A 25,905-nucleotide genomic window follows, 5' to 3' on the forward strand; every position below is an offset into this window, starting at 1 on the left:
TATTGACACGCTTAGGCAGGTATAAAGATTTTTTATTAAAGCTAAAGTTGAAATTATATCATATATAGGTTAAGGAAAGAGTGTCTGCACATCTGGATTCAGTGCTTAAATTATCCCAAAGTATAAAGTCTTGTTTTAAAAAAACCTTCCAAATAGTTGAATTCTATCATATATAAAAGTTTATTCTAAGAGTTAGTTATGGAAAACAAATAGCAATGAGAGTAGATTGTCCCTCTGTAATTGAGCATTCAGGATAGGTTGTTCCTCAGTAGATACAATCAGAAGTATTCCTGTTACTTTTCCAATTTTGCTTCTCAATGGCATTCCAGCTCAGCTGCTTGGCTCCTATTGCCTTTTAAATTGCAGAACTGCAGTGGGGTTGGACCTGGCATGAGCCGGGACTGATGCAGCTGCCTTCCCCTACTGACTAATCTAATAGTTGATAAAAATTCTAACAACTGTTCAATTAGTAAAATAGCCTCATTTTAACATCCTTAGTGAACATTAGCTGATTCAATCAACCCTGAGAACAATTGACATATGTAGGCCAAACCCAGTCCTATGTTTACAGTCTGGATCAGATGCATGCTGTTCCAGCATTTACAACAGAGGCAGGGAATTGTCAGAGTGCGGCAGGTGGAGCCCCGCAAAAGACCTGAAATGCCTTGCCTCTATAGGTTCTACTAAAAAAAAAAACCATCCCAGAGTCACAGATGCACTGACTCTGGAAAATAGGCTGCCCCCATCAAGTGATTTTAACCTTGAAAAAATAGGAAGAAACACTTTAATTTCTTGCCCAGGGCTACCCGAAGCTCTTTTGCCACAAGAGAGCTTGAAAAATGAACCAAAAAGCACAGAAAATAAATTGTCTCTCTCATAGCTGACCTTTCAGGCTAAGCAGACACACACACTGACCTTCTATTATCTTCCATGACACAAGAATCAAGTCATTGCCTTAAAAAGGCAATTTTATTAATAAAACAAAAAGATACACTTGATAAAGCATACTCTGTTGCTAAGTATTACAGAGCAACTAAGAAAAGAACAGATCAAAACACAAAGGGTGTGTCTCAACTATACCTCTCATTTTTTGAGGCGTACAGGATCTTTTGAAACGGGACATTTCTGTCGAAAATACCTTGTCTAAACTGCCTTTTTTCCCTGAAAAAGCCCTGTTTCAAAAAAAAGCGGTGGCTGCCATTATGCAAATGAAGTGCGGGAAATTCAAATCCCGGCTTCATTTTCAATATCGACATGCCTAATTTACATCCCTTTACCGAAAAAGGGATGTAGTCTAGACACAGACAAAGAATCATAGCACTTTGGGCTGTAGCTTGAATATGGTGAGTGTGGGAGGGAAGGCATAGATTCACACAGAGAAGTTTACCCAAACAACCAAACAAAGAAAAATATCCTGATCATGATTAGATACACATTGTCCCCTTATTTACTCACAATCCCTTCATGGCTCAGTCCACTTCCATGCCCCAAATTCCTTGGAGGCATGGTAGTCCTGCCTGGGTTTAAATCATTCTCTGCCTCCCAACTCCTGGCTTAAACTCTCACAAAAAGAGAGCAGGCAAGGTATCCATATACAATTCAGATTTCAGCACTCTATCCCATTGGTTCTTCTGGTCCCTTGCCAACACTCTTAGCAACCTGAGTTTAACCCTTTAGCCACTAGGTGCTGACCAGCACTCCTCCTATGCATCACAGGAACCTTTTTAGGCTTGGGAGCCACTGACCCCCAGAAAAATCAGTTGGGGGCCACATGCAAGTAAGAAGCAACTCCCCCCACTTCATGGATGTGGCCCCCAACTGATAAGTAGAAAAAAAAGAGAGACACTCATCTCACTCATGCAACTTAGGGCACCATGTTCCCCACACAATGCAGCCCTGTGGGGGCGTTAGGAGACACCAAGACTCAGGGCTTCCAGATTAAGTCTTCAGGGGGCCGGGCTAGTAGATTGTGTGGGTTCCCCCTGGGCTCTGGGGTGGGGCCAACAATGAGGGGTTCAGTGTGTGAGAGGGGTCTAGCAGGGAGTAGATTGGGATGGGAGTGGGTGGTATGCACAGGAGAAAGGGTGCAGTCTGGGGGTAGGGTGCAGGAGCAGATTGGAGGTAGGGTGTGTGGGTAGGGCACAGGAGCAGACTGGGGGTACAGAGTTTAGGAGGGAGGGTGCAGGAGGACACAGGGTGTAGGGTTTGGGCAGAAGGGAGGTAAAGAAGTGAGCTGGGATGGGGGACCAGGGTGGGAGAGGGCTCACCCCCAACAGTGGGGAGTAGGTGCCGGCACTCCAGAGGTATCATGGATAAGCACTACATGGACTGACCATTGGGCAAGAAATACCTTATTAGACAGGAAAATAACTTGTTAGTAAATACAGGCTATAGCTAGAGTTTGTATTTCTTTTACCTGTAATCTCATTTCCAAAGTCTTACACTTATTTTATCTGAATTTTTATCTCAGACTCTGTTAAATAAACTTTTTACTTGATTTTACGATATCTCTATCTAAGAACCTTGTGCTAAGAAGAATATTGAACTGAAGCAAAATTAATGAATGAGGGTGTACTGCTTCCCCAAAGGCAGTGGACTGGTGTACGTAGTGGCTGATCAGAAGACAAGGAGCTAAGCAGTTGAGTGTGACAAAGCAAGGAATATAAATTGATAGCCTACAAAGGGAAAGAGTGAGTTCGCAGTAGCCTGGAGTACACTGCTTATGTTGCCTGCAGACAGTAACTTTGGGAGAACTCCTTGGGCTCGTCTACATTGGCCCCTTTTCCGGAAGGGGCTTGTTAATTTCAGAGATCGCAATAGGGAAATGCGCGGGGGATTTAAATATCCCCCGCGGCATTTAAATAAAAATGTCCGCCGCTTTTTTCCGGCTTTTAGAAAAGCCGGAAAAGAGCGTCTACACTGGCCCCGATCCTCCGGAAAAAGCGCCCTTTTCCGGAGGATCTTATTCCTACTTTGAAGTAGGAATAAGATCCTCCGGAAAAGGACGCTTTTTCTGGAGGATCGGGGCCAGTGTAGACGCTCTTTAAATAAAAAGTGGCGGACATTTTTATTTAAATGCCGCGGGGGATATTTAAATCCCCCGCGCATTTCCCTATTGCGATCTCTGAAATTAACAAGCCCCTTCTGGAAAAGGGGCCAGTGTAGACGTAGCCCTTATGTGTTACAGACAACACTTCCTCATCCTGTAAGCATGTGGCAGCAATTTATCTTGGATATCTGGGTTAATTCAAAAAATGTCACAGACTATCCTGTCTCAGGGAGCTACGTAACTCACCAAATTCACACATCTGACCTTTAGAATGTTCAAATCAGTATTTTGTCTTTCATTAAAAAGCTTTAAAATACCTCTCATAAGCAGGATGTTTTTCTAGAGTAAGCAAAACTCTCTCAGAGGGATAGCTGTGTACGTTTGTAACTTTAAAAACAACACGTAGTCCTGTGGCATCTTAGGGTCTAGACAGTGGCACTATATCGGGATACGTCCGGTATCCCAAAATAGCATTTTCCGTGTCTTAGCAACAAGCCTGTTATTTTGAAATATATTTGAAATAATAGGCTTGCTATTCCAACATCCCAGTAAACCTCGTTCCACAAGGATAAAGTGACTTGTTGGAATAGTGGTCTATTTCGAAATTTGGCATTGTTAGATAGCGCCAAATTTCGAAATAGACTATCTTGAAATAAGCTAGGCAATTTGTGTAGCTCTAATTGTGTAGCTTATTTCAAGCTACATGGCACTGTACAGACATACCCTTAGAGACTAACAAACAAATATATATATATAGTATCTAGGACTGTCAATTGACATGCATTAATGCTTGCGATTAATGCAGTCCAGGATTAACACGTTACGTTTTTTAACTCGTTAATCACATGCATTAATGCTGAGCTGCCCCTTCGAAGTGCAGCACAGCGCGGAGCCCGGGATCACTCAGCTGACCGCGGGCTCTACTGCCCCTTTGAAATGTTCAAAGGCGGCGTTTCAAAGGGGCAGCAGCCTCACAGTTGAGCTGGGGATCAGCTGTGTGGTGGCTACCCCTTAGAAATGCTGCCTCCATGTGTTTCAAAGGGGCAGTGGAGCCTGGGGTCAGCTGGGGACTCCTCAGCTGATCCCAAGCTCTGTGTGGCATTTCCCCAGAACTGACCCCCGGTTCTGGGGAAATGCCACGTGGTGCTGCCACTTTGAAGTACCCCTTCTCTCCCCGCCCCTTTGCTACCTTTATCTGATAGAGGCAGCAAAGAGAGGTGGGAATCGACTAGTCGACTGACTAGCCGATAAGCATTTGCTTATCGGATAGTTGACTAGTCCACTAGTCTTTAACTTCCCTACCGGGGATCAGCTGGAGTGCCCAGCAGATCCCCAGCTCCATGTTGCGCTGCTCCGAACGTGCTGCCCCTTTGAGGTGCTGGCGCGGCGTTTCCAAAGGGCAGTGCAACACGGAACCTGGGATCAGCTGGGCACTCCAGCTGATCCTGGGCCCTGTGTTGCACTGCCCCTTTGATGCGCCACCGTGATGCTTCAAAGGGGCAGCGCTGCATGGAGCCCAGGGTCAGCTGGGGACTCTAGGAGTATGTCTAGACTGCGAGGATCTATTGAAAAAAAAATACGCAAAATGCGCTCCACATTTTGCGTATCTTTTTCCGTTACTTTTGTTGGAAGGGGCTTTTCTGAAATTTGGCCCATATAGATTGGACCACATTTCAGAAACCCCCACCTCTGTCGAAAGCCCTCTTCTTTCTCGTGGAACGAGAAATGCGGGGGCTTCCGAAAGAGTGCATTTGCTCTTCTGCAAAAAAAAAACACAAAAAAAACGGAAGAGCAAACGCATTCCCTGGACTGGTGTGGGACGCACCCCCAGCCAACCCCTTTCATTGGCCTGCTGCTTAGTACAGCGGCCTGCAGGAGCGCTCCAGGGCTATGTCTACACTTGCGGCTTCTTGCGCCAGAAATATGCAAATGAGGCTAAGCATGGAATATCGCTGAGCCTCATTTGCATACCTAATGAGCTGCCATTTTTGCAGATGAGGCTCTTGTGCCAGAAGGAGCTGTCTACACTGCCCCTTCCTGCGCAAGAAAAAACCTCTTGTGCAATGCCCTTATTCCTGAAAAGTAATCGGCGTAAAGAATTTCCTCAATTTGTTGGATTCTTATAACTCTCAAGCTACAGCTCTCAGGTATCCCAGAAAACTCCATTACATCCAGGGAATGCACCTGCTCTTCTGAAATTTTTTTCGGAAGAGCAGATGCGCTCTTTCGAAAGCCCTGTAAACCTCATTTCACGAGGAAGAAGGGCTCCTCCAAAAGAGAAGGTTTTTCTGAAATTTGGCCCAGTGTAGACGGGCCAAATTTCGGAAAAGCCTCTTCTGAAAAAAGAATCGGAGCACACTTTGTGTACCTTTTTCGAAAAAAGAAGTGTAGTTTAGACATAGCCTCAGATATAGAAAGAAAAGATGATGAAAGCTTATCACAGAATCCAGTTTGACAGAATGTTTCCTAATTGTTGTAACTGCATTATAGCTGTATTTGTCACCAATAATCACTAACTGTTCTGGAGAATGTTCCATTTCTCTTCTCACCAGGGTAAAAAATGTCCTCTGATCCACCACAATGCAAGAGCATCTCAGTGCTTTGTCCTTCTTGAGCACTGAGAATGAAATTGTCAAGTCTTTGAATTAAGATGAAATCATTCATGACTTTGCCATAGTTACAGGTGGAAAAAATGTTTAAGTGTAGTGAGGGTAGAATACATGTGTTAAGTTTATGTAAATATGTATATAGATAAATGTTTGATGACTTCATAATTTTTTGCAACATACTTAGGCCCTTCCTTCCCATTAGCCTTAAGTCCTTCAAAACATTAATCCGCCCTGCCAGAGTTAAATGAGCTATTCAGAGCTCTAGCTGAAGCCAAAGCCAAGACATTCCCTTTAGGGTTGCCAGATGGCTTAACCAAAAATACTGAAACATCCCCCACCCAAAAAAAAAACCGGGGAAAAAATTCTGTTGAGGAAAAAAAAGGGAGAGACCAAAGTTGTTGAGAAAAAAAAAGGACCCCGAGAGTTGTTAATTATAAAAAAAAAAAAAAAAAAAAAAAGCATGGCCCCTTTAAGAAACGCATTTAAGGCTTTTTGGCTCTAGCAGGCTGCCAACAGCCATCTACCATCTTGTCTTCCTTCTCCGGGCCAGACAGCTCCCCTGCGGAACCAGGTGCACTCGGTATTTTTGCCTCCTGGCCAGGAAAAAAATCAGAAAATACCGGACATTTTAGGCGTCCGGTATTTTCCGAAATTTTTTTACTGGACAGAAGGTGAAAATACCGGACTGTCTGGGGCAATACCGGACACCTGGCAATCCTAATTCCCTTGTCTGTTTCACCAGTGGAGCTCAATCCTGTAAGTATACTCAGAGTCAGTTTACAGGATTGGGGCTCTGCATAAAATATGGGTGAGGACAAGAAATCTGGGTATGTATTGCTTCAATAGGACTCACATATGCATTACTGAAATTCCAAATTCAGATCCCTGATCTGGAGCAGGGACTTTAATCCAGGCAATGTTCTCCCTAATCTTTTCCATTGATGTGCAGATTTTGTTCCATCCAGGTGCAAAATACATGTTTATGTGCACCAAGGCATGTTCATGTGCACTGATCCCAGGGAATGCTCTGAACACCAGTGTTGCTCTAGTGCAGGTGTGATGCACCCTAAGGGTACTCAGAATTGTGAAGCACCTCACTATCACCTGTCATTTGTGTGAGAAAGTTTTGACTGAGCCTGCCAGGAATCAGCTCCCCAAATCCTGTTATGGACAACACATATACTCTCTTCTAGGCCTCACAGGCCCCACTGTCCCTTTACAGGTTAGTGATAGGTACACTCCAATCTTCAAATCCTCTAAGCATCCCCTTGGATTGGAGAGTCCAGCTCTAGAGCCGCTGGACACTGATGACATTCAGATTCACTGTTTCCAAAGGAACAGAACTCCTCAATTTACCACTTTCACATCAGATCAATGCTCTGCTTAGCATATAGTGCTCAGATATATGTAGAATGAAAACAAGAAGCTTATTTAACAAAGGATTCAAATTGTAGCAAGTGAAAGTACTGGAAACAAATGAGTAAATTAAATCATAATGCACATTCTAGAACTTAGAAATCGATTACAAAGACACCCTCACGTAATAAATACAGCTCACCTTATGACTTTGCAGCGTGTCGCGAGAATCACAGGTCTGATAATGAATACCCAAGGGGGGAAGGACAGAGCCTGTGGCCACACGGCGCATAGGGTTGCTGGCCCCAGGCACGTGGCTCATGGGGGTGTGGCATATGCACGGCCCCGCCCCCGGGTGTGCAAGTGTCCCTGCCCTCTGGCACCTGGCAGGCGAATGGCCACGCCCCCTGGCACCCGGCAGCTTCAAATGCTTGGGGACCACTGCCATAGGGGTTTCTTGATCAAGAAATTTATGTTGACTGTCTACACTGCCCTCTTGTGGAAGAGCTCTTGCACAAGAGGGCTTATTCCTCTTGGGGAGAGGAATAACTCTTCTAGAAGAAGTCCTGTTTTCTGACACTGTACTGTAAATTTACAGTGTAGACAGCAGGCAAGTTTTTGTGCAAGAAGGGCTGTTCTTGTGCAAGAAGCTGCCAGTGTAGACATAGCCTGTGTGTCTCCTGTTGCCCTTTGCCAGTTGGCACCAAAGGATTCCTGGGTCATAATAGAATAGTGATAGAAATGTAGCCGTGTTAGTCTGGTGTAGCTGAAACAAAAAATAGGACTATGTAGCACTTTAAAGACTAACAAGGTGGTTTATTAGGTGATGAGCTTTCGTGGGCCAGACCCACTTCCTCAGATCAAATAGTGGAAGAAAAACTGGCCAGTGGTTAGTTAATATAAAAAGAAAAACATATTTTGTACCATCCTCGCAACTTTAAACAAAATTCCTTGTATTCTTGAATGCTGCTTGCTAAAATTAATAATTAATAATATGCTGCCCTAGCAACCTGGGATATTATTTACTTTCTGCAGGGTCTCATCCTGAACAGCAGCTCTGGCAATCACAGTCTACATTTTGTCTGAGACGGGGCAGTTTTTTAAAGAAATAGGGTTGAGTAGTTCAAAAATCTAGCTTTGTATTTTGCACCCCTTTTAGTCAAATGCTTTAGTTAATTTCTGCAGGCACCAAATCTCTCCCAGCTTTGTATATAATTTGTAAATTATACATGTGTAGTTGCAAAAAGAATCTGTGTACTCTTGGAGGCTGGGGTGTTTGCCAGGCTTCTTTTGGCAATGGCAGTAAGTGATTATGACTGAATGCACTCTTGTTGACACACTCAGCATCCTACTGCAACAACTGTTATGAAAGATATGCCTTGTGAAGTATCATTTGAAAATTAATAACTTGCTGGTCAATATTATGGTGAAATGTATGTAGCAACATTATATGTAGCATTATGAATTTCCCTAACCCTAACCCTAACCCTAACCCTGTATGATATTACCACAAAAGTTGTTTAACCGGTCTAAACTAAACAAAAGAATGTGTTTACCTCAATTTGTATATATGTAGTAAACATGGTTATTGAGACTGCTTGAAGGGGAAATAGCAGCAGACAAGGCAAATCTATATTTCATTATATAAAGAGGAGAAACAGCATGAAACTTCCTTCATGGAATCCCCAGACTCCAGGTTTCGTTCTTTACCTTTTGCATAAACTTTGCTTTCAGGGTTAATTCTCAGAAGAATCCCATTTCAAAGGGCAACTGGACTATAAAAGTGAGAGGCAAAAAGTCCCCCAGTACATTTGTCCCTCTCTTTTGCTTTAGAAGACAAAAGAACCATACCTGGGACTTAATGGAGGTGCACGTGTGAGAGGAAGGATCCAGACTAGAGAATTTGATCACACATATTACTGGCAACATGTGATAAGGATCTTACCTTGAACTAAGTCTAGTTTAAGTTTTAGTTACTAGAAAGCATTTCATCTTTATTTCTCTTGTAAACGTTTCTGTCTTTAATGTCACATACTTGTACTCACCTTGTACTTGTAGTTACATAAAATCTATTTTAATCTAAACAAATCCAGTGCTATGTCAAACTAAACAGTGTGGTAACTCCACTTAAAGTAGCAGATTTGAATACTAAGAACAGACCTCTACTATCTGGACTGTCTGGAGAAGGTTGGACACTGCATAGCTTACATTTTTGGGAAAATCCAAGGCAAGGAGTGTGTTGGGGTTACACTGCAAGTAATAACCAAGGATAGTGGAAGCCAGAGTGTAAGAGGGTTGGGGGCAGGCAGCAGATACAGAGACATGCTTGCAGGCTGTTCACGAGTGATCCAGGTTGTGAGCTACAACAGCAAAGCCCTAGGAGGCACCTTAGGTTGCAGGACAGGCAACGACACAATCACTCACTGCCCTGGATTGCATTCTGGAATATGATAGCAGTTAATGGTCAATTTCAGACAACACAGGCCTCCTATAAATAAACGGTTCAGCCTATTCACTGCACTACAGCCTCAGCCTCTTCCTCCAGCTGTGTGCGCTGCGGGTCGGGTGTGGTTATTGTCACAACACCGCAGGGCTGGAGCCTCTTTCCCAACCCGCTGCAGCTAGTTCCCAAGCTCTGCCGGCTGCGGGGCCAGGAAACGCGCGTAGGCTCCAGTTCTCCTTGCGCGGGGGAGGGGTGCAGGTTCTGGCACCAGGCGCAGCCCGGGCCGGCGACTCGCGCAGGCTTCCTAGGAGCAGCTCGGCGCCGCCCCCCCCCCCTGTGATTCTGGGATAGCAGGCGGCGCGCGCCACCAGCGGCGAGACGAGGCGCGGCACAATGACGCAGCCCAGTCCTCGCGCCCGGCCGGCCCCCGCCCCCGGCCACAGCGCCTTCCACTGCCGTTCATCCACTAGCCGCTAGCGCGTGGCCGCACAGAGGCGACGCGTTGCATTCTGGGAAGCTAGTCCTCTCGGCCCGGACGTTGCCTGTCGCGTGGAACGATCGGAGAGTATCCGAGCCCCACGCTTGGCGGCTTGCGGGGACTCTATCTCCCAGGGGCCTGTGCGGCGGGGCCGGAAACGACGCTTCGAGAGGACACACACACACACACACACACACGCGCGCGCGCGCGCAGCCGCAGTGAGTGCTGCAGCGGCCAGATCTGGGCAGGCGGGCGAGAGGGGAGGGGCGCCCGCGCGCCTCGGGCCCGAGAGGAGAAGCCGCAGGCCGGGCCTAAGGTACCAGAGCGGAGGGACCGGGCGCCGCAGCTGCCACTGCCCGGCAGGGCTGTAGTGGCCCGGAAGAGCCGAGCGACGGGCGTGTGGGGGTCTCGGGGCTGGTGCGGCAGCCGCTGGGGAGCGGGGCCTGGGCCGGGCGCTGCTGGAGCAGTTCGAGAGCCGTTGCACGCGCTGTCACCCTGCCCGTGGCGGGACCGTTCCCGGCGGCGCGCGCGTGAGTAGGGGCAGTGCCCTGCTGAGCGGGCCCTGGGGCGGGTGCTCGTGCCGCTGTCAGGTACCGCGTGCAGCAGTCGCGGTTCGGCCTCGCGTGCCCCGTGCCGTGTGTGGGTGGAGCCGTGATAAACGAGACCTGGCATTGTTGGGGGGAGGGGGGGGCAGTCGTTGGGGTTTCAGCAGTATCCTGTGGTAAAGTTTGTGTTTAGCTCCCGCACGGCATTGGCTTGGCAGACTGTTAAGGATGTAACATTTCCAGATTTACACTTCTGCTTCAAGAGAAGCAGTTTTCCTAAATGTGAAGAAGTTTCCTTTAGCTTCTTTTGAGTTACAGGCTGTTAGCTTGGGCACTGAAGGATAGGTCTCAATTCCCTGCTGCCATTTAATGCCAAAAACTCTAGGTTTTTTACTTTCAAATAGTTTAACTTTGAAAAGATGAATTATTTTGGTGAAAGTGAAGGAAATCTGCTTTTACAGAATGAAGTGGTGCAGCTTTTTAAAAAAATGCAATATGTGTATAACGTTTTTTGTCCATATATTTGTTGACATGTTCAAACTCTTTCTGGATTGTTAAGGAAAAATAGCCACCATATGTGGCTCACGTTAAGATGGTTTTGAGAATCACACACCTCTCACCTTGATAATTCACCCTTCAGAGTTAGGTTTGCATGTTGGTTTCAGAACTCACCATAGAGAGAAACAAGGTTGCATTGAGGATTTTAAGCACAACAGTGAGAGTGCATTAAATGAATAGAAAGATAAAAATATGACACAGAACATAAATATTTGGAGCAATATTCTTCAGCCTTCACAGCTGATAGTTTCTTTGCTCAGACTTCAGTTTCCTGGCAACTTTCATAGTGAACATCACTTCTTTTGCTTTTGTCGTTGTTAATCATGCAAAACACTTTAGGAAGTTAGTCTTAGCTGGAGCCATAATACAGTAGAAGTAGTCTTGAGTTGAGATTCCCAAAACCCACAGTCCCACAATTGAGAGAGAAGGTTGTTTTGGTTAAAAATACAATAGAATGGAAGTGAAGGCTATGATACAAAAATTATATATAACAAATGGAAGGTATGAGAAGCTGAGAGGAATTGTAGAAAATGCCAAGGAATGCAAGGAGAATCCTTTGGCCTGCAGAGTTAAGTAAGTACTTAAAATATATTAGGAACAAAAATAATCATGACAATGGTGTTGGTCCATTACTAGATGGAAGAGGTAGAATAGTAATGTGGAAAAAGTATAAGTGCTCAATAAATATTTCTGTTCTATCTTCTGTTTTACCCCAAATGTAGTTGGACAGTGATAACATTTTTTTCCCTTCCATTGGTATCTCTGGAGAAGGGATGTGAATGGTTAATCAGTTAACTGATAAGGTTTAATGTGTGAGTTTTATCAGTTTTGGTTTACTAGTGGGGGCTTCTGTGGGCTGGAGCACTCCAGACCGACCAGAGCAATGCCTATCTGTGGTGGGCCCAGCACATGCGCATTGTACACAAGGGCTTTCTGGCTGGCTGTGGCAGCCTCTGTGGGGAGCGGATGGAGGAGAGAAAGGAGGGGGTGCTCCAGTACCCCTGCCAGTCTAACCACCCCCCCTTAATCAGGTAAACATTATTAAACATTACATTTAATCAGTTAACTGGTTAACCAGTTAAACAGGATTTTACATCCCTACTCTGGAGGATGTTAAATTAGATATTTATAAATCGAAGGCTTCAGATAAAATTTTAAAAGAACTGGCTGAGGAGCTTGCTGAAGTGTTGATGGTAATTTTTTTCACAGTAACTTAACAGTGGCAATACTGGATTAAAACAGTGGCCCATATAGCCAAGTATCCTGTCTTTAGACAGTGAATGATACCAGATGATTCAGAGGGAAAGAACAGAAAAGAGTAATTATTGTCTGATCCATCCTTGTTGTCTAGTCCCAGCTTCTGGCAGTCAGAGGTTGAGGGACATACAGGGCATAGGGTTGAGTCCCTGACATTCTGGGCTAATAGCCATTGACTGACATATTCTACAGGAATTTATCTGATTGTTTTTTCAACCCAGTATAGTTTTGACCTTCACAACATCACCTGGCAATGAGATGCACAGATTGACTGTGTTGAAGTAATATCCCTTATGTTTTTTTTAAACCTGTTGTCTAATAATTTCATTATCTGACTTCTGGTTTTTGTTGTTTGAAGGGATAAAAACTTTCCTACTCATTTCTCCAATACCATTCTTTGGTTTCGTGAATGACCAGACAGTGATGTGACAGTTATGTATTGTTTTTAACCAGGTACCCCCTGCATTACATGTGCAGGTCTGTTAACCCTCCCCTCACTCACACCCACATGCAGTTGACACAAGCAATAAAGCTCCTGTTCAAAAATCATTAGTTTCTATTTATGAAACCCAGGCAAAAGAGAAAGAAAAGGAGGTCAGTGTGTGAGTCTTGCAGGGAGGAGGTGGAGGGCACAATGGCAAGTGGTTTATTACAATCCCCCTGTGTAGCAACCTGTTTGTCTTCTTATATTTAGTTGTGCCCCGTTGATGTGGGTGAATAGCATTTGCTCATGAAACATGTTATCCTATGTCATGTTTTTTAGCTGTCTGATCTATGATAGCTGAAGTGCTGCAGGACTTAGGGGAAGTGGGTAACAGACTCACTGTTGCAGCTGCATCGAGGGGAAAAAATGAAGGACAGGCTTTAGAGACAATACCTTGTAGAATGCAGAAGCTAGTCTTTTACCTTGAATGAAGCTCTGGGGTATACAAAGGCATGTGTTTTGTACAAGGCCAAAGAGATGTTTTTAAGTGCCTACTAGGCAGGTACAAGACACACAAGCCCTGCACGTTGCAGTTATATCTGTTTGGCCACAGACTTGGTAATCAGCAATTTGGGATTCTTGGTATTTGGCTTTGAAAACATGTGACAAAGTGGCTGCAAAGTGCAGCTCTCTTGGCCAGGCATTAGGGATGTTAAATTTCAATTTATCAGCTAATTGAGTAGTCAATGGAATTTTCATCGACTACTCGATTAGTCAGTAAGGGGGGTGCTCGCTATCCCACTGCACCTCTGCCTTTGAAATGTACAAGAGCCACCTGCGGCTTTGCTACATTTCAAAGGAAGAGGCGCAGTGGGGAAATCCATTTGCACAGGGTCCTGACAACTGTGCCTTTCCTTTTGAAATGTACAAGAAGCAGCAAGTGGAGGGAGTGACTAGTCGAGAAGTGACTCCACTACCCGCTTCCATACCTACCAGGTGTCCATTGCATTTGCAAAAGGGGGGCCCGCATTTGTGAGGGACCCTGCAAGAGGGGGTGGGATTTGCATGGGCTCATGTGATCAGTGTGTGTTTGCCACCCCCACCCGCTGTGCACCTGCAGAGTATAACTCTCCCTTCCCATGTGGGCCTGCCAAGAGGGGGGGGGGAACTGGGAAGGAGGAGCTAGCAAACCAGGAATCTTGATTTGTTGGGGATGAGCAAACAGAGGTGGATTGCCAGTGATATCAGTTACAGAAGTTCCCCTTCTTCATCCAGGTTGCTATGCATGATGACAGTTTTGTCCTAATCACAAAATTGCATTCTGGACTCACTGATTGTGCCCAGATATCTGGGAGGTATGCTGTGGTTCTTTGTGCTGCAATGATGCCATCCTTCCGGGGAGAACGGAATAAGGCAGGCCTTCCCAGAAATCTAGTATCTCTGAGAGCTTTGTACAGATGTGTAGGTAGGATTCCCATTCCATCTCCAGACATGTTGTTAAACTGTTCCAGAGAGCCCCCTCTGTGTAGACAGAATGGCCACCACAGATAAAACCAAATTCCCTTCACCCACTTGTAGTAGGAATACAAATGTGAACTCACTAGAAGTGCTCTCCCTTCCTTCAGAGTCCAGTAGCAATACATCTTGGGTGGAGGGGATTGGTTCCAAAGTTTTAAAAAAATGCTTCTGGCTGTCTGTAGGGTCAAATGCTCTGCCTGCCTGGTGAGCATTCTTCTCCTCCTCATCTACCTTCCTCATCTGCAGTGTCCTCCCTGTTGTTACCTGAGGCTATCTGAAGAGTAGCTTGGGAGGTATCACGGACAGCTTTGGGACACTGCGTGCCCCCCTAGAATCCCATCATATCATTATCATAAACAACCATGGACCCAGTGCCCGTTGGTGTCTGATGCCTCCCTCACTATTTCTTTCCATCTTTCCCTGTCCAGTGCGGAATGACTTAGTTTCTGTAGACTAGCTGCGCACCAGTCTACTATTAACTATATCATCTACCTATTCTCTGTGGGGTCTGCCTCTCCTATTCAGACCATCTATTATGCTGAATACCAGGGTCTTAACTTTTCGCTCTTCATTCATTCTGTGGATATGCCCGAATAACTGAAACTTTCGTTGTATAACCTTCTGCAGTAGGTTCTCTTTCGGCTGTATCTTCCTATATAATTCCTCATTGGTAACCTTCTGCATCCATCTTATTCTCAAGATCTTTCTATAACAACTCCTCTGGAACACCAATATCCTTCCCTTCTAATCTTCGCATCCGTACAACATGCTGCTAAATACACACATTTTCAAGACACTCAGCTTTGTTCCTAAGCTAATTGCTTTACTTTTCCAAATCTTATCTATCGCCTTCAAACTCGCTCTTGCTTTTGCTATTCTAGTCACTATTTCCTCCTTACAATCTAGATCATACATTGTGTTGCTCCCCAAATACGTGATTTCTCTACGTTCTCTAGTTAATCCCAGCTATGCTGATCTTCCTTCCTATTTCCGTATCTCCAAATACCATTGTCTTCGTTTTATTGATATTCATAATCAGCCCATACTGCTCCCCTTCCTCATTTAGCACCTGCACCATTCTCGCTAACTTCTCTTCATCTTCCACAATGATAACTATATCATCTGCGAACCTCAAGTTGTTAATTCTCATACCGAGTACCGATATCCCTTCTACCTCTTCCTTGATCTTGTCCATCGCTCTCTCTAGATGTGTGATGAAGATACTCGGTGATATCGAAGCGGCATGTCTGTGGATCTGACTCAGACTTACCTTTTGTTTCCTTTGTCTTCTGGTATGCCTGCCTGAGCACCTTTATTTTGATATGGGACTGCTGGGTGTCCCTGGTGGAAACTTTTTCCACCATGCTTTGTGCAATTTTTGGCATAGATATCAGCATTTCTTCTGTTGCTTTGGAGTTCTTCCTGCATAGAATCCTCTCCCTACACATCAGTTAGGATGGTAAAAGATCTCCTGCATACTTCATGCTGGAGCTTGTTTGGGGCCTTGAGCATTCATGGTCAGGTGTACTGCTAAGATGTGCTGCTGGGCTTTCTACGCCGGCCAAACAGGAAGTAGAATTCAAAGTTTCTTGGGGCTTTTCTTTGTGTACCTGGGAGAGCAGCGGAGTTGAAAGTGCTGGCCAGATTGGTCACATTGGAGCTTGGTGGGACACTTCCTGGAGTCCAAGAACATTGACTTTTAACTGTGTTGTGTCTGCACTAGGGATGTTAAAGCTCAACCATTTAACAGATAACTGATACTTATTAGTTACTTTTTTCCCCCTAGGGGAAAGCACAAACACAGTCCCCCACTGCCACAAATTATGCAGTCTAGTTTCCCAAATTTGGGGAAATCGCAGAAGTCAGCACACTCGCAGTGCAATGGGTGAACTTTACCCTGGGAAAACCACCTTAAATGGTTAAACTCACTGGGACCCTATCAGCAGCCCAGAGCCAGCTGGCACTGGAGCCAGCTTTCATGGCTCCCCCAAAGAGTAGGGCCAACAGCTGGACCAGGGCAAAACCCTTCTCTCCCTACCACTGTATCTCCTAAAACATTTAACTGTGTAACCAACGGGTTAGATGGTTCATGTTTTTCTATGTTTTTTTTATGTTAGTGCAGACTACAATCGCAAAGTCAACCATGCAAGATTAAATTTAGCACTACTCCTCTCATCAAGGAGGAGTATAGAAATCAAGTTTAACCGCCCTTAAAGTTGTCAGAATGGGCTTTGTGATGTAGATTGTTTAGAAAATCGGCCTAACATGATTAATATCATCCTAACCTCCTAGAGTAGACCAGGCCTCAGATAACTGAAGGATTGTCTACACTGGTCCACTGTTCAGACTATTTGGGATGTGAATAAGCAGTGTGAAAAGTGCTGCTCTGTGACTTCTTTGTGTGGATGCTGTAGATACTAACTAAAAGGTTCCTAGTGTGCGTTAAGGTCGGTCCTTGGGAAAATATATATTTTCTCTTACTTCCAGTCCATTTCTGAATTTCTTCAACTCCCAGCACTGGATTGGGTTCTATCATTCTTTACTGTCATCTGTGTGTTCACCTTTCCCTTGCAGAATGTTCTCTCAGTTCTTCTGAGTATTGAATCTTCATCAAGGATTGTCTGTCTTCCATGAATACCTGGAGAACTCTGTGTGCAAGCTTGATTTCCTTACAAATGGGCTGAACTGCCATCCATGTATGTATCCTGTGCATTCCTCTATTCCTTTGGAGCTGTTGGATTTTGAGGGGTATCTTCCAGAGTTCCCAGGTTGAATATCTGAAATTGATTTGAAACTTCTAGCAGTGTGGAATTCTTTCTACTCTTCTCTTTGGTGGCCACAGCCTCTCCATCCTTTTCTGTCTCCAACTGTGTAAAAAGCTACTGTGTCTTCCTGCCTCTGGTGGTTACAAACCACCAGGCTTCTGTCAAATTATTTTCTCTATGATTTCTACTGGTCAGCTACTTTTTTTTCCCTTGAACTTATGGTACTGATTTTTTTCCTCAGTCTGACTGTGTAGGAACTCCCTCAGGTTGATTATCAGTAGCTTCTCAACTTTCCCCGCCAATCCAAGAGTCTTGTTTTCCAGCACATCCACCACCTTGCACATCATATACGTAAAATCCTTTCTGTCTTCAGGCATGAAAGAAAACATAGTGCATCTGTTAAAGGTTATCTAAAGAGCTAAATGGAGAAGAGGTCTGCTGTCTGGACATTTTAGCCTGTTTTCTCCACTGGCAGCACCAGCCTGAGCAGTGTTAGCTGATCTCTTCTAGCTCTGAAGCACTGGGGATTTTCTAGCTGTTCAGTAAGTGTTAGCCTGGCAGCAGTATCTGCAAATTACTTCCTTATGTAGGGCCAAACTATATTTTATAACCTTACAGGGGCAAAATTCAAAGGGATTGGTGTGTTCTCCCTCCTCCCATCATCCTCAAATATGGAGCCCCCACTTTTCTGGGACCCTGATATAATTCTAATTGGATTGATGGAAACTTTTTACACTTTACCTTGCTCCCTTTACCACTTACCAATGAACAAAGGTTTTGTTTTTGTTGGCCTTTAGATCAACTACAAGAAAGTAATGGATTTGGAGAGGCACTGTGTCCTGGCAGTCAGCCTAGCGGTTGGCGTGGAGATAGACGTTAGATGTAGAGTCAGGGTTGGGCCACCATAGGTGGCCCTGGAACAAAATCCAGATATAGCCAAATATGCAAACTGAGTAGTCCAATGGTCCAGGGAGGGTCAGGAAGTGGAAGCAAGGCTGAAGTTGGTCAGTAAACAGAGTGAAGTGAGATTAGAGGGAGGGATGTAAAATCCCATTTAATTGGTTAACTGGTTAAATGTTTAACCAGTAAACAGATTAAAGTGGAAGTAAGCAGGGGAGGGGGCTGGAGCAGCTCACCCTCTGTGGACAGGGACTGCTCTAGCCCCCATCTGTTAACCATTCACATCCCTAATTAGAGTAGGGCAAGAATGAGACTGGATCCGGGCTCAAGCAAGGCTGGGACAGGAATTGAATAAAAAACAGGCTGTGAGTCTCAAGAGTCCGATATGTTTCAAGACAACAGGAAGGTTTGGCTGGGTAGTGCTGTTGCACAGACTGATTAGCAGATTGGGGAGATAACCCCCAAGCTTAGGTATCTGACCCATGTCCATCTCAGGGCTAGGCTGCTGCCACTTGCTTCCAGGCTCTGTTGGTAAGGTAAATCAGTGTAGCTGGGTTGTTGATGCATGTTTGAGTGATGATTCACTGCAGCTCTGTTGGAGGGGTGCCTGTGTGAGCATTCTGGATTGGCTGCAGGTTTGCCTGACTTAGTCTTTAATGTGCTGGATCCCAATGGTCTGCATGTCTGAAAGTGGCTTGTATATGGTCTCAACAACTCTGAGACTGGAGATTGGGGCTCCAGTACTCCCTATTTTCCAGTGCCGACCTGAGCCATTCTTGTGCCGCGGGCGTGTGGCGCATGTGCGGCCCTGCCCCTGGGCTTGTGGCACATGCGCGGCCTCCGTCCCTGGATGCATGATGCCCCTCCAATTTACAATCAGGCACCCCCCCATAGGTTGGTGCCCTGGGCAGATGGCTGGCTAGCTCCCCACCCGCTTAAGCCAGCCCTGCCATTTTCCCACAGTGAGGTCTTATATCGTGTCTGCCTTATTACAGTTGCCTATGGAATCACCTTTTCCTTCTTAGGGAGGAATGCCACCCAGTAAGTATTTGCAATGCCACAGGGCAGCCTTTTCAAAGCAGGTAATAGTGATTAGTCATCTGGAATATAGCATGAGAGAGCCTTTAGTTTAGCGTGGAGTAGATGTGGTTAAAATCAAGTCCATATTAATAGAAGTAATGGTTTTGCTATGCCTTTTGGAAAAGCCTGCTCTTTCAAGCCATCCCTTCTTTCTCGTACAATGAGGTTTACAGGGATGGCGAAAGAACATGCCCGCTTGTCCAAAATTTTTTTTGGAAAAGCGGACGCATTCCTTGGACACAGCATTGCTTTTCGGGATACGGGAGTGCTGCAGTCTAAATGTAGCCTCAGACTTGTAGTGCTTATCTCCTTTGCCCAGGGAGGAGACTAGCTTTTTCAAGCTCTCATGGCAGATTTCACATACTGTCAAAAGGACGGTGTTATCAGAGGCAGCAGTGTGGGGGGCAGGCTGCTCTGCGGGATCTGGTCTCCATTACACATTTACAAAAATAGTTTGCTAATATCCCTGCTGTAGAACAGCTACACGGAACTAGAGAATCACAATTAGTGCTTGCTCTTCCCTATTGCTAATTTTGATAGAGCTGTCCTGCAGTCATTATTGAGGTTGGCCATCTTTTACTTACCTGTGAGCAATTAAACAAATAAGCCCCAATATCCAATAAGGATCCATTTTAACCTGCACCCAAAAGTAAGACAATCCAGTGCCAGCTCCCTACTCCAGATGCCAGTGTCAACTCCCCCACCCCTTAGAATGTACTAGCCCTGCCCCCAGTATTTGTTTTGCCCACAGAGCCAGCTCTGCTTCTCAGAGCACCTCACCCCCAGAGCCCTCTAGCAGTAGCTCTGCCCCCGAAGCCCCTAGTGCCTGCCCTGCCCCCCTTACCTAGCCCTGCGCTGCCTCCCAGGCTCTGCGCAGCCCTCCCACTGTGCAGTGAACTACTTTTCTATGTCCAGGAGGAGAACCCACCCCTGCTTGGTACTGGTTGGCTGAGAGGTGGGGCAGGACACACCTCTCCCAACAGCCACAGCAGGAGGGGATGTGTTGGGTGGTGTACTGCAGCCTCAGCTCCCAGACCTGCTGTGACCTGGCAGCCAGTGGTTTGCGATCTGGCACTGGTCCTCAGACCAGGGGTTGGGAACTGCTAGCCTGGAATATCTCCAGCATCTCCTGTACTAGTACTTTCATGCTGTTGGAATCTGACACGTGAACTGTGTATCAGTACTGTAAACTCTATCTTCTCTTAATAGTCTCTCCTCTGAGAAACACTAGTCAGGATGGGAACAGTGCTTGGAGGTATAGCTAGCAATAGCAATAATAAAGATAGAACTGGAAGCAGTGTGTTCCTGAAGAGAAATTCTTCATATGACAAACCTTTTTAATTGCAGTATTCTAGAAATCATGACAACCTCAGGAAAAGAGAACTTTCGATTGAAGAGCTACAAGAACAAGTCTCTAAATCCTGATGAGATGCGTCGTAGACGGGAGGAAGAGGGCCTTCAGCTGCGGAAGCAGAAACGGGAAGAACAGGTACTGCAGAACTCTTCTCTTGTAACTATAGCTAGTCCTTAAAAGACTTTTCTTGAAAAAGTCTGCTCCACTGGTTATCCCTGTCATAAGTTTGTGCATGCTAGAATTCTGGTGATTAAAGAGAAGATTTCCTTGATAGTGGGAGCCAGTTATACTGTTGCCTGGTTGCTCTTTGATATATTGAAATCACACGAGATAGAGCCTTGGTTCTGCCATGACTATGGGATACGTTCATATACCAGTCCTGCTTTTGAGACTGATATGTTGAACAGGGAATTGAACATTTTTTTTGTGCCTACAATTTGCTGAAAACAACCATTGGATTATTGGTTTCCTGTTACCTCAGAAGAAGGGAGCCTGCAAATAGGGACAGTGCTGAGAGAATTTTCTTACCAGGAGCAGTGTCTTGAGTAGAAGTAGAGGTTTTTACCCTTGGGATGTTGCTTGGTGTAGTTTGCCAACCCTCAGCTTTGGCTCAACCACAGTGTCTTTAAGTCTCTTGCCTCTGGATCCTCTATAAGAGCTCCAATTCCTGTGTAATCTTACTGTCCTCAGCAGGAATTCTGCTTTTGGGGTCTTCTCAGAACCCAGCTTACAATCATTTTACCCCTAATGACCTCCCAGCTCTTGATTCCATTGCAGGTTGCTGGCTGGAAACAGCCTTTTAGGAACTTGGCTTATATCAAGTTTCTAGTTTGTCTGCCCCAAATCAGTGGGGAAGGAAGAAGTTAGCAACTGCCTCAGGCTAAGGATGTTAAATTGCATTTAAAACAGCTACTTGAGTAGTCGATGGAAATTAATCGATGGAGGGAAACTGCAGAGCTGAAGTGGGAATTAGCGCCCGGTCTCATGAGCTAGCCCCACTGCATCTCCACCTTCTAAATGTAGTAAGAGCCACCTAGCTCTTATTAAATTTAAAAGGCCAGAGGCACAGCACGGAACCCCACTGTGCTTCTGCCTCCTCTGTCCCCATGCAGAGATGGTGCTTTTAAGCCGGCTTCTTCTAGCGACTAGTTGCTTACATCCCTACCCCGGGCTGAGCCCCCCTTGGCAGTGGTGCTCATTAGCAGTCCCTGGCAGCCTCACGCCTTTAGGGAAAACTCCCTCTCCTTTCTGTGGCCAATCTTTCTTTTAAATTGCATTTCTTCAGGTAAAGTATATTCCACTTGTGCACGTAAATGGCAGTGCTTGCTTACAGGAATGTTTTAGTCTTTCCACCTGTAAGATGGGGGGTGTCCCCTATTATAAACTAATAGTCGAAAAGCTAAAAGAGATCATTGTAATCATTTGGTCTATGGTCCTGCATGTCACAGAACATAGAATCTCAACAGCTGACTCCAGTAATGGATCTATAATCTCTAGCTGTGTCACTGTAGTCCTCAAATCATATTTTACAGATTCCAAGTTACAGAGACTTTACCATTTATTCTAGTTCTAGCTGTCAAACCTGCAGAAGAGATGGCAGAGACTCTCTGTGTGTGGGAGGGAGGGGGGGAGAGGGAGGGAATGGTTTCAATATAACCTAGGGGAAAATTCCTTTCTGACCCCAAATATGGTGGTCAGTTAGAGCCTGAGCGTGCTGTGAGACTCATCTGCCAGACACCTAGGAAAGAATTCACTATAGTAACTCAGAGCCTTCCACATCTGGAATCCATCTCCAGACATTGGAGGTATTTGCTATTAGCAGTCCCAGATGGGCCACATTCCATTGTAGGCAATTTCACCATATAGATATTAGTTATGTTTTTGTCTCCACTGCTTGGCTAGGAAGACTGTTTCAGAACATCACTATGATGGTTAGAAATCTTCATCTAATTTCAAACCTAAATTTTTTGATTGCCAATTTATGTCCATGTGTTCCTAAGCCAAAATAACTCCTCTCCAGTGTTCCCTCTAATCTTTTCCATCCATGTGCAGATTTTTTCCCAGCCACATGCAGAATAATTTGTATGTGCACCAGGGCATGTGTGACTGTGCACCACCAATAGAAACACAAAACCTAGCTGTGGACACTCTGCTAATTAGCTGGCCAGCATTTGAATTTCTCCTGACTGGCCACACAAGTGCACAGCTTACAGGGAACACTGCTCCTCTTGCTTCCTGGTGTTTATCCCTCTGATATATTCATAGAGAGTAATATCTCCCTTCAGCCTTTGTTTAGTTAAGCTAAACAATCCAAGCTCCTTAAGTCTCTTGTAAGATAGGCTCTCCATTCCTATGACTTTCTTAGTAGTCCTTCTTTGCACCTGTTGGAGAAACTGGACACTTTGAGATGGATTAAAGCCAAATGAAACTGCACTTCAGGTGATTGAAACTTTTGGAGCTAGATTAAGGGCTGAAAGTAGCACATTGATGACCTGATCCAGTAGTACAAAATCAATCCATTAAGACCAGAGAAAGAATACTGGAAGTGCCTCTATTAGATGCTTCAAAGGAAATTGAGGGTCACGGAGCAGAGGCTGGGGATGGGAATTCATGTAAATGTACTTACTTGTTTTCTGTTCACGAGAGATTGGGAAGAGAAAGTCTTTCCTGATCTCTACCACTTGACAATGACTATCTCATTCCTAGATCATAGGACATACTACTAAAGATACTGAATCAGAAAACAAATGAATTTATCTTTAGAGTGAAAAGTGTGGGCTAAGTTTTAATCTCTTTAGGGATTAGTCAACCTGTGGCAGTCAGACACTATGTAGTACAATTTCCTTTTGATTTTAAATGGACTGACTGGATTCACTTTGTGACCACTTGTTCTACTATTAATGAATATTGTGTAACACAATAGTGCAGTGCTAGTGGCACATATTGCTAAAATTACAGGTATTGTCCAGAAGCATTGCCAACATTTCCACTGCTTACTGGGCTCTTAGAAGACATTGAGGGGTAACTTAGAGCTAAAGAACAGCACAGAACACTGAGAGTCAGGACTGGTGGCTGTAAACAAACTTTGTGACCATGGGAAACTTGGCCACACCCAAAAGTGGGCATCTGGCTAACTGAAATCATGCTGGACAGTGGATGTTGCCAGATCAGTGTGTGCCAGATTAGAGAAGTTCAATTCAATGTTTTTCAGGTTCTGCTAGCAAATTCCATTTCTGAAGGGTTCATAATTAAAATGTAAACATTTCTGCTAGACCAATACTCATCTCAGAGCTTTCACTCAAGAAATGTCTTACCCAGCATAAATCAGCATAGAATTATTCCTTGAGGCTATGTCTACACCGCAAAGTTTTTGTGCAAAAATGGCCGTTTTTGTGCAAAAACCTGTGGAACGTCCACACCTCAAAAGTGCTTTTGCGCAAGTAAATCAGCAGTAAAATGGCAGAATAGAGGGCTTTTGCTGGTGTAGGTAAACCTCCTTCTATGAGGCATAACTCTTTTGCGCTGTAGCTATTGCGCAAAAAGGCAAGTGTGGACGCTCCAGAGGTTTCCCTATGGGAAAAAGCACAGGTGCTCAGAACTTTCTTGTGCAAGAGCATCCATGCGGTGTGGACACTCTTGCGCAAAAGCACATCACTTTTGCGATGCGCTTTGAGGTGTGGACGTGCTCTTGTGCAAGAAGTTTTTGCGCAAAAAACCTTGCACAGGCTTCTTGCACAAGAAGCCAGCAGTGTAGTAGCTGAAGAGCAGGTGGTAGTGTACATTTTTAAACTATTCAGGTCCCCCACATTTTTTGACCCAGAGATATATTAGTAAACAAAAATAAAAATCTTTATTAATTTGAGACATTTTTGTTCTCCTATAATTTTCCTATTTATTAAAATCCAGTGTGGTAGGTTTTCCCTACAGTAATTAAAATTCCGTATGTTAAAAAGTATGCTAACATTTTAGGCTTGGTCTACACGACAAAGATACAGATAAATGCAGGGTAACTCATGTTGACATAGTTGAGCATAAGTCTACATTTCAATTTGGCACTTATCAACATGTAAGTGCCATTTTTTTAAACTAATTTTCCTGACTGCTTGGCATCACGGGCACACCTACCAGCTCTCCATTGTTGAAGGCAACTGCCCAGCTGACTATGGAGTAGACAGGAGATACTGTGGGTAGAAGATGCTGTGCAAGTATTGTTTAGAACCAGCCGAAGAAACTTGCTTGGGGGATGCTGAAGAAGGGGCATGACAGGGATCAGCAATAACCCTGCATGAAAGTTGAAGACCTGCATGCAGCACGTGGCCAGGGAGGCCATGAATTGATCCAGTACTGAGCTTCAGACCTACTGCTTTTACACAGAGCCTTATACCATACTCCTCACACCACTGCCTACCACAGCACCATGGATAGCTGTGAGGAGCAAAGAGTCACAGGCCTCCGCTGTGAACAGCACAGAGGAAGTTGTGAATGAGGAAGAAGAGGATTATGTTGGACAGGTGACTGAAGGATCCAGCTGTGCACTGAGCCAGGACCTGTTTTTATTCTACAGCAGTCTAGCCAGTCCTGTCGGATGAGCATGGGTGAGCCTGCTGCAGAGGAAGAAACCTCAGGTAAGTTTATAATTTAATTTTTAATTGGAAGGGTGGTACTCCCAAAATAGCAGGACATTGTTGAGTTACCATTAATTTACTCGTAGAAGAGGTAGTATTACAACCAAGAGAGGCAGAGCAATCTTCTTTTCATTCCCCTCTAGAATTAGGTTGGAATGCGGGGTTTGGAGGGCTGTAGAGCATTTTGTCTTGAATATGTCTGATGAATCCTCTTGAAAGATGTCAGTGAAACTTTTATGGAATCCTTTCCTGAAGGTTTCTAGTGATGGCAGCTGTATTTCTTCCTCTTTCCCATGACAGTCAGCAATAATTTCATCAGGCACTTTTGCTGTACACAGACTAGCAGCATGTAGTCCTGGACATGTTCTTTGTGATACCCACAGGAGCTGTTCTCTCACTGCGTTTATGCTCAGTAGTGAGGCACGAGTTAAAAATCACCACTACCTGTTGAAAACAGTGCCAGTATTTTTTTTTTTTTTTTGGCATTGCCATATACTTAAGCCCCTTCCTTTTCTGTTTAAACTGACTTTTACCAAACATTTCCCATGTTTATTTTAGAAGAAGTTTACTTTTTTCTATTTTTTTCACCCTACTTTTGTATCATTCAAATGTATACAAATATTTGTTATTAGGAAAATATAATACATTGCATGAGTTATATGTATTTTGGCAATACATTGCTGTGTGCGTGTGTATATATGCAAAGCTGCCTATTGAAATAAGACTGTATTAGTCTAGAAGCTACTCACAATAAAAAATCAGTCATACATGGAAGTTCTGAAATGTGTGCACATCTGAACATACTGATGAATCTCATGCTTACATGTACGCATTTCAAGCTGAGAGAAAATAACTGATTAATAATTGGACATCCTAAAATGGGAAGAAAAACATAACATCTGTTTCAAAATACATTACAGAACACAACAAAATATTCAAAAGTT

At 44.6% G+C, this 25,905-nt stretch overlaps 1 protein-coding gene and 1 non-coding gene across 5 annotated transcripts in view; one reads left to right on the forward strand and one right to left on the reverse strand.

The window, feature by feature from the left end:
- The first annotated feature begins 9,990 nt into the window (after window positions 1-9,990).
- Window positions 9,991-25,905, forward strand: part of KPNA1 (karyopherin subunit alpha 1) — a 112,394-nt gene continuing 96,479 nt past the window's right edge. For 2 of the 4 annotated variants that reach the window (XR_012896999.2, XR_012897000.2), the window contains exons 1-2: window positions 10,124-10,251; window positions 20,330-20,471. Coding sequence is in view for 2 of the 4 variants with exons in the window: in XM_075904361.2 (XP_075760476.2) it covers window positions 20,343-20,471 (129 nt within the window). In the remaining 2 variants the exon portion in view is untranslated. The other 2 variants (XM_075904361.2, XM_075904376.2) reach the window with 2 other exon arrangements.
- Window positions 16,021-16,177, reverse strand: LOC112545981 (U1 spliceosomal RNA). The gene has a single exon (XR_003089577.1). It is a non-coding gene; the product is annotated as a U1 spliceosomal RNA (small nuclear RNA).

This window comes from Pelodiscus sinensis, chromosome 1, assembly GCF_052426305.1.
Source record: "Pelodiscus sinensis isolate ZL-2025 chromosome 1, ASM5242630v1, whole genome shotgun sequence".
NCBI classification, from domain to species: Eukaryota; Metazoa; Chordata; order Testudines; family Trionychidae; genus Pelodiscus; species Pelodiscus sinensis.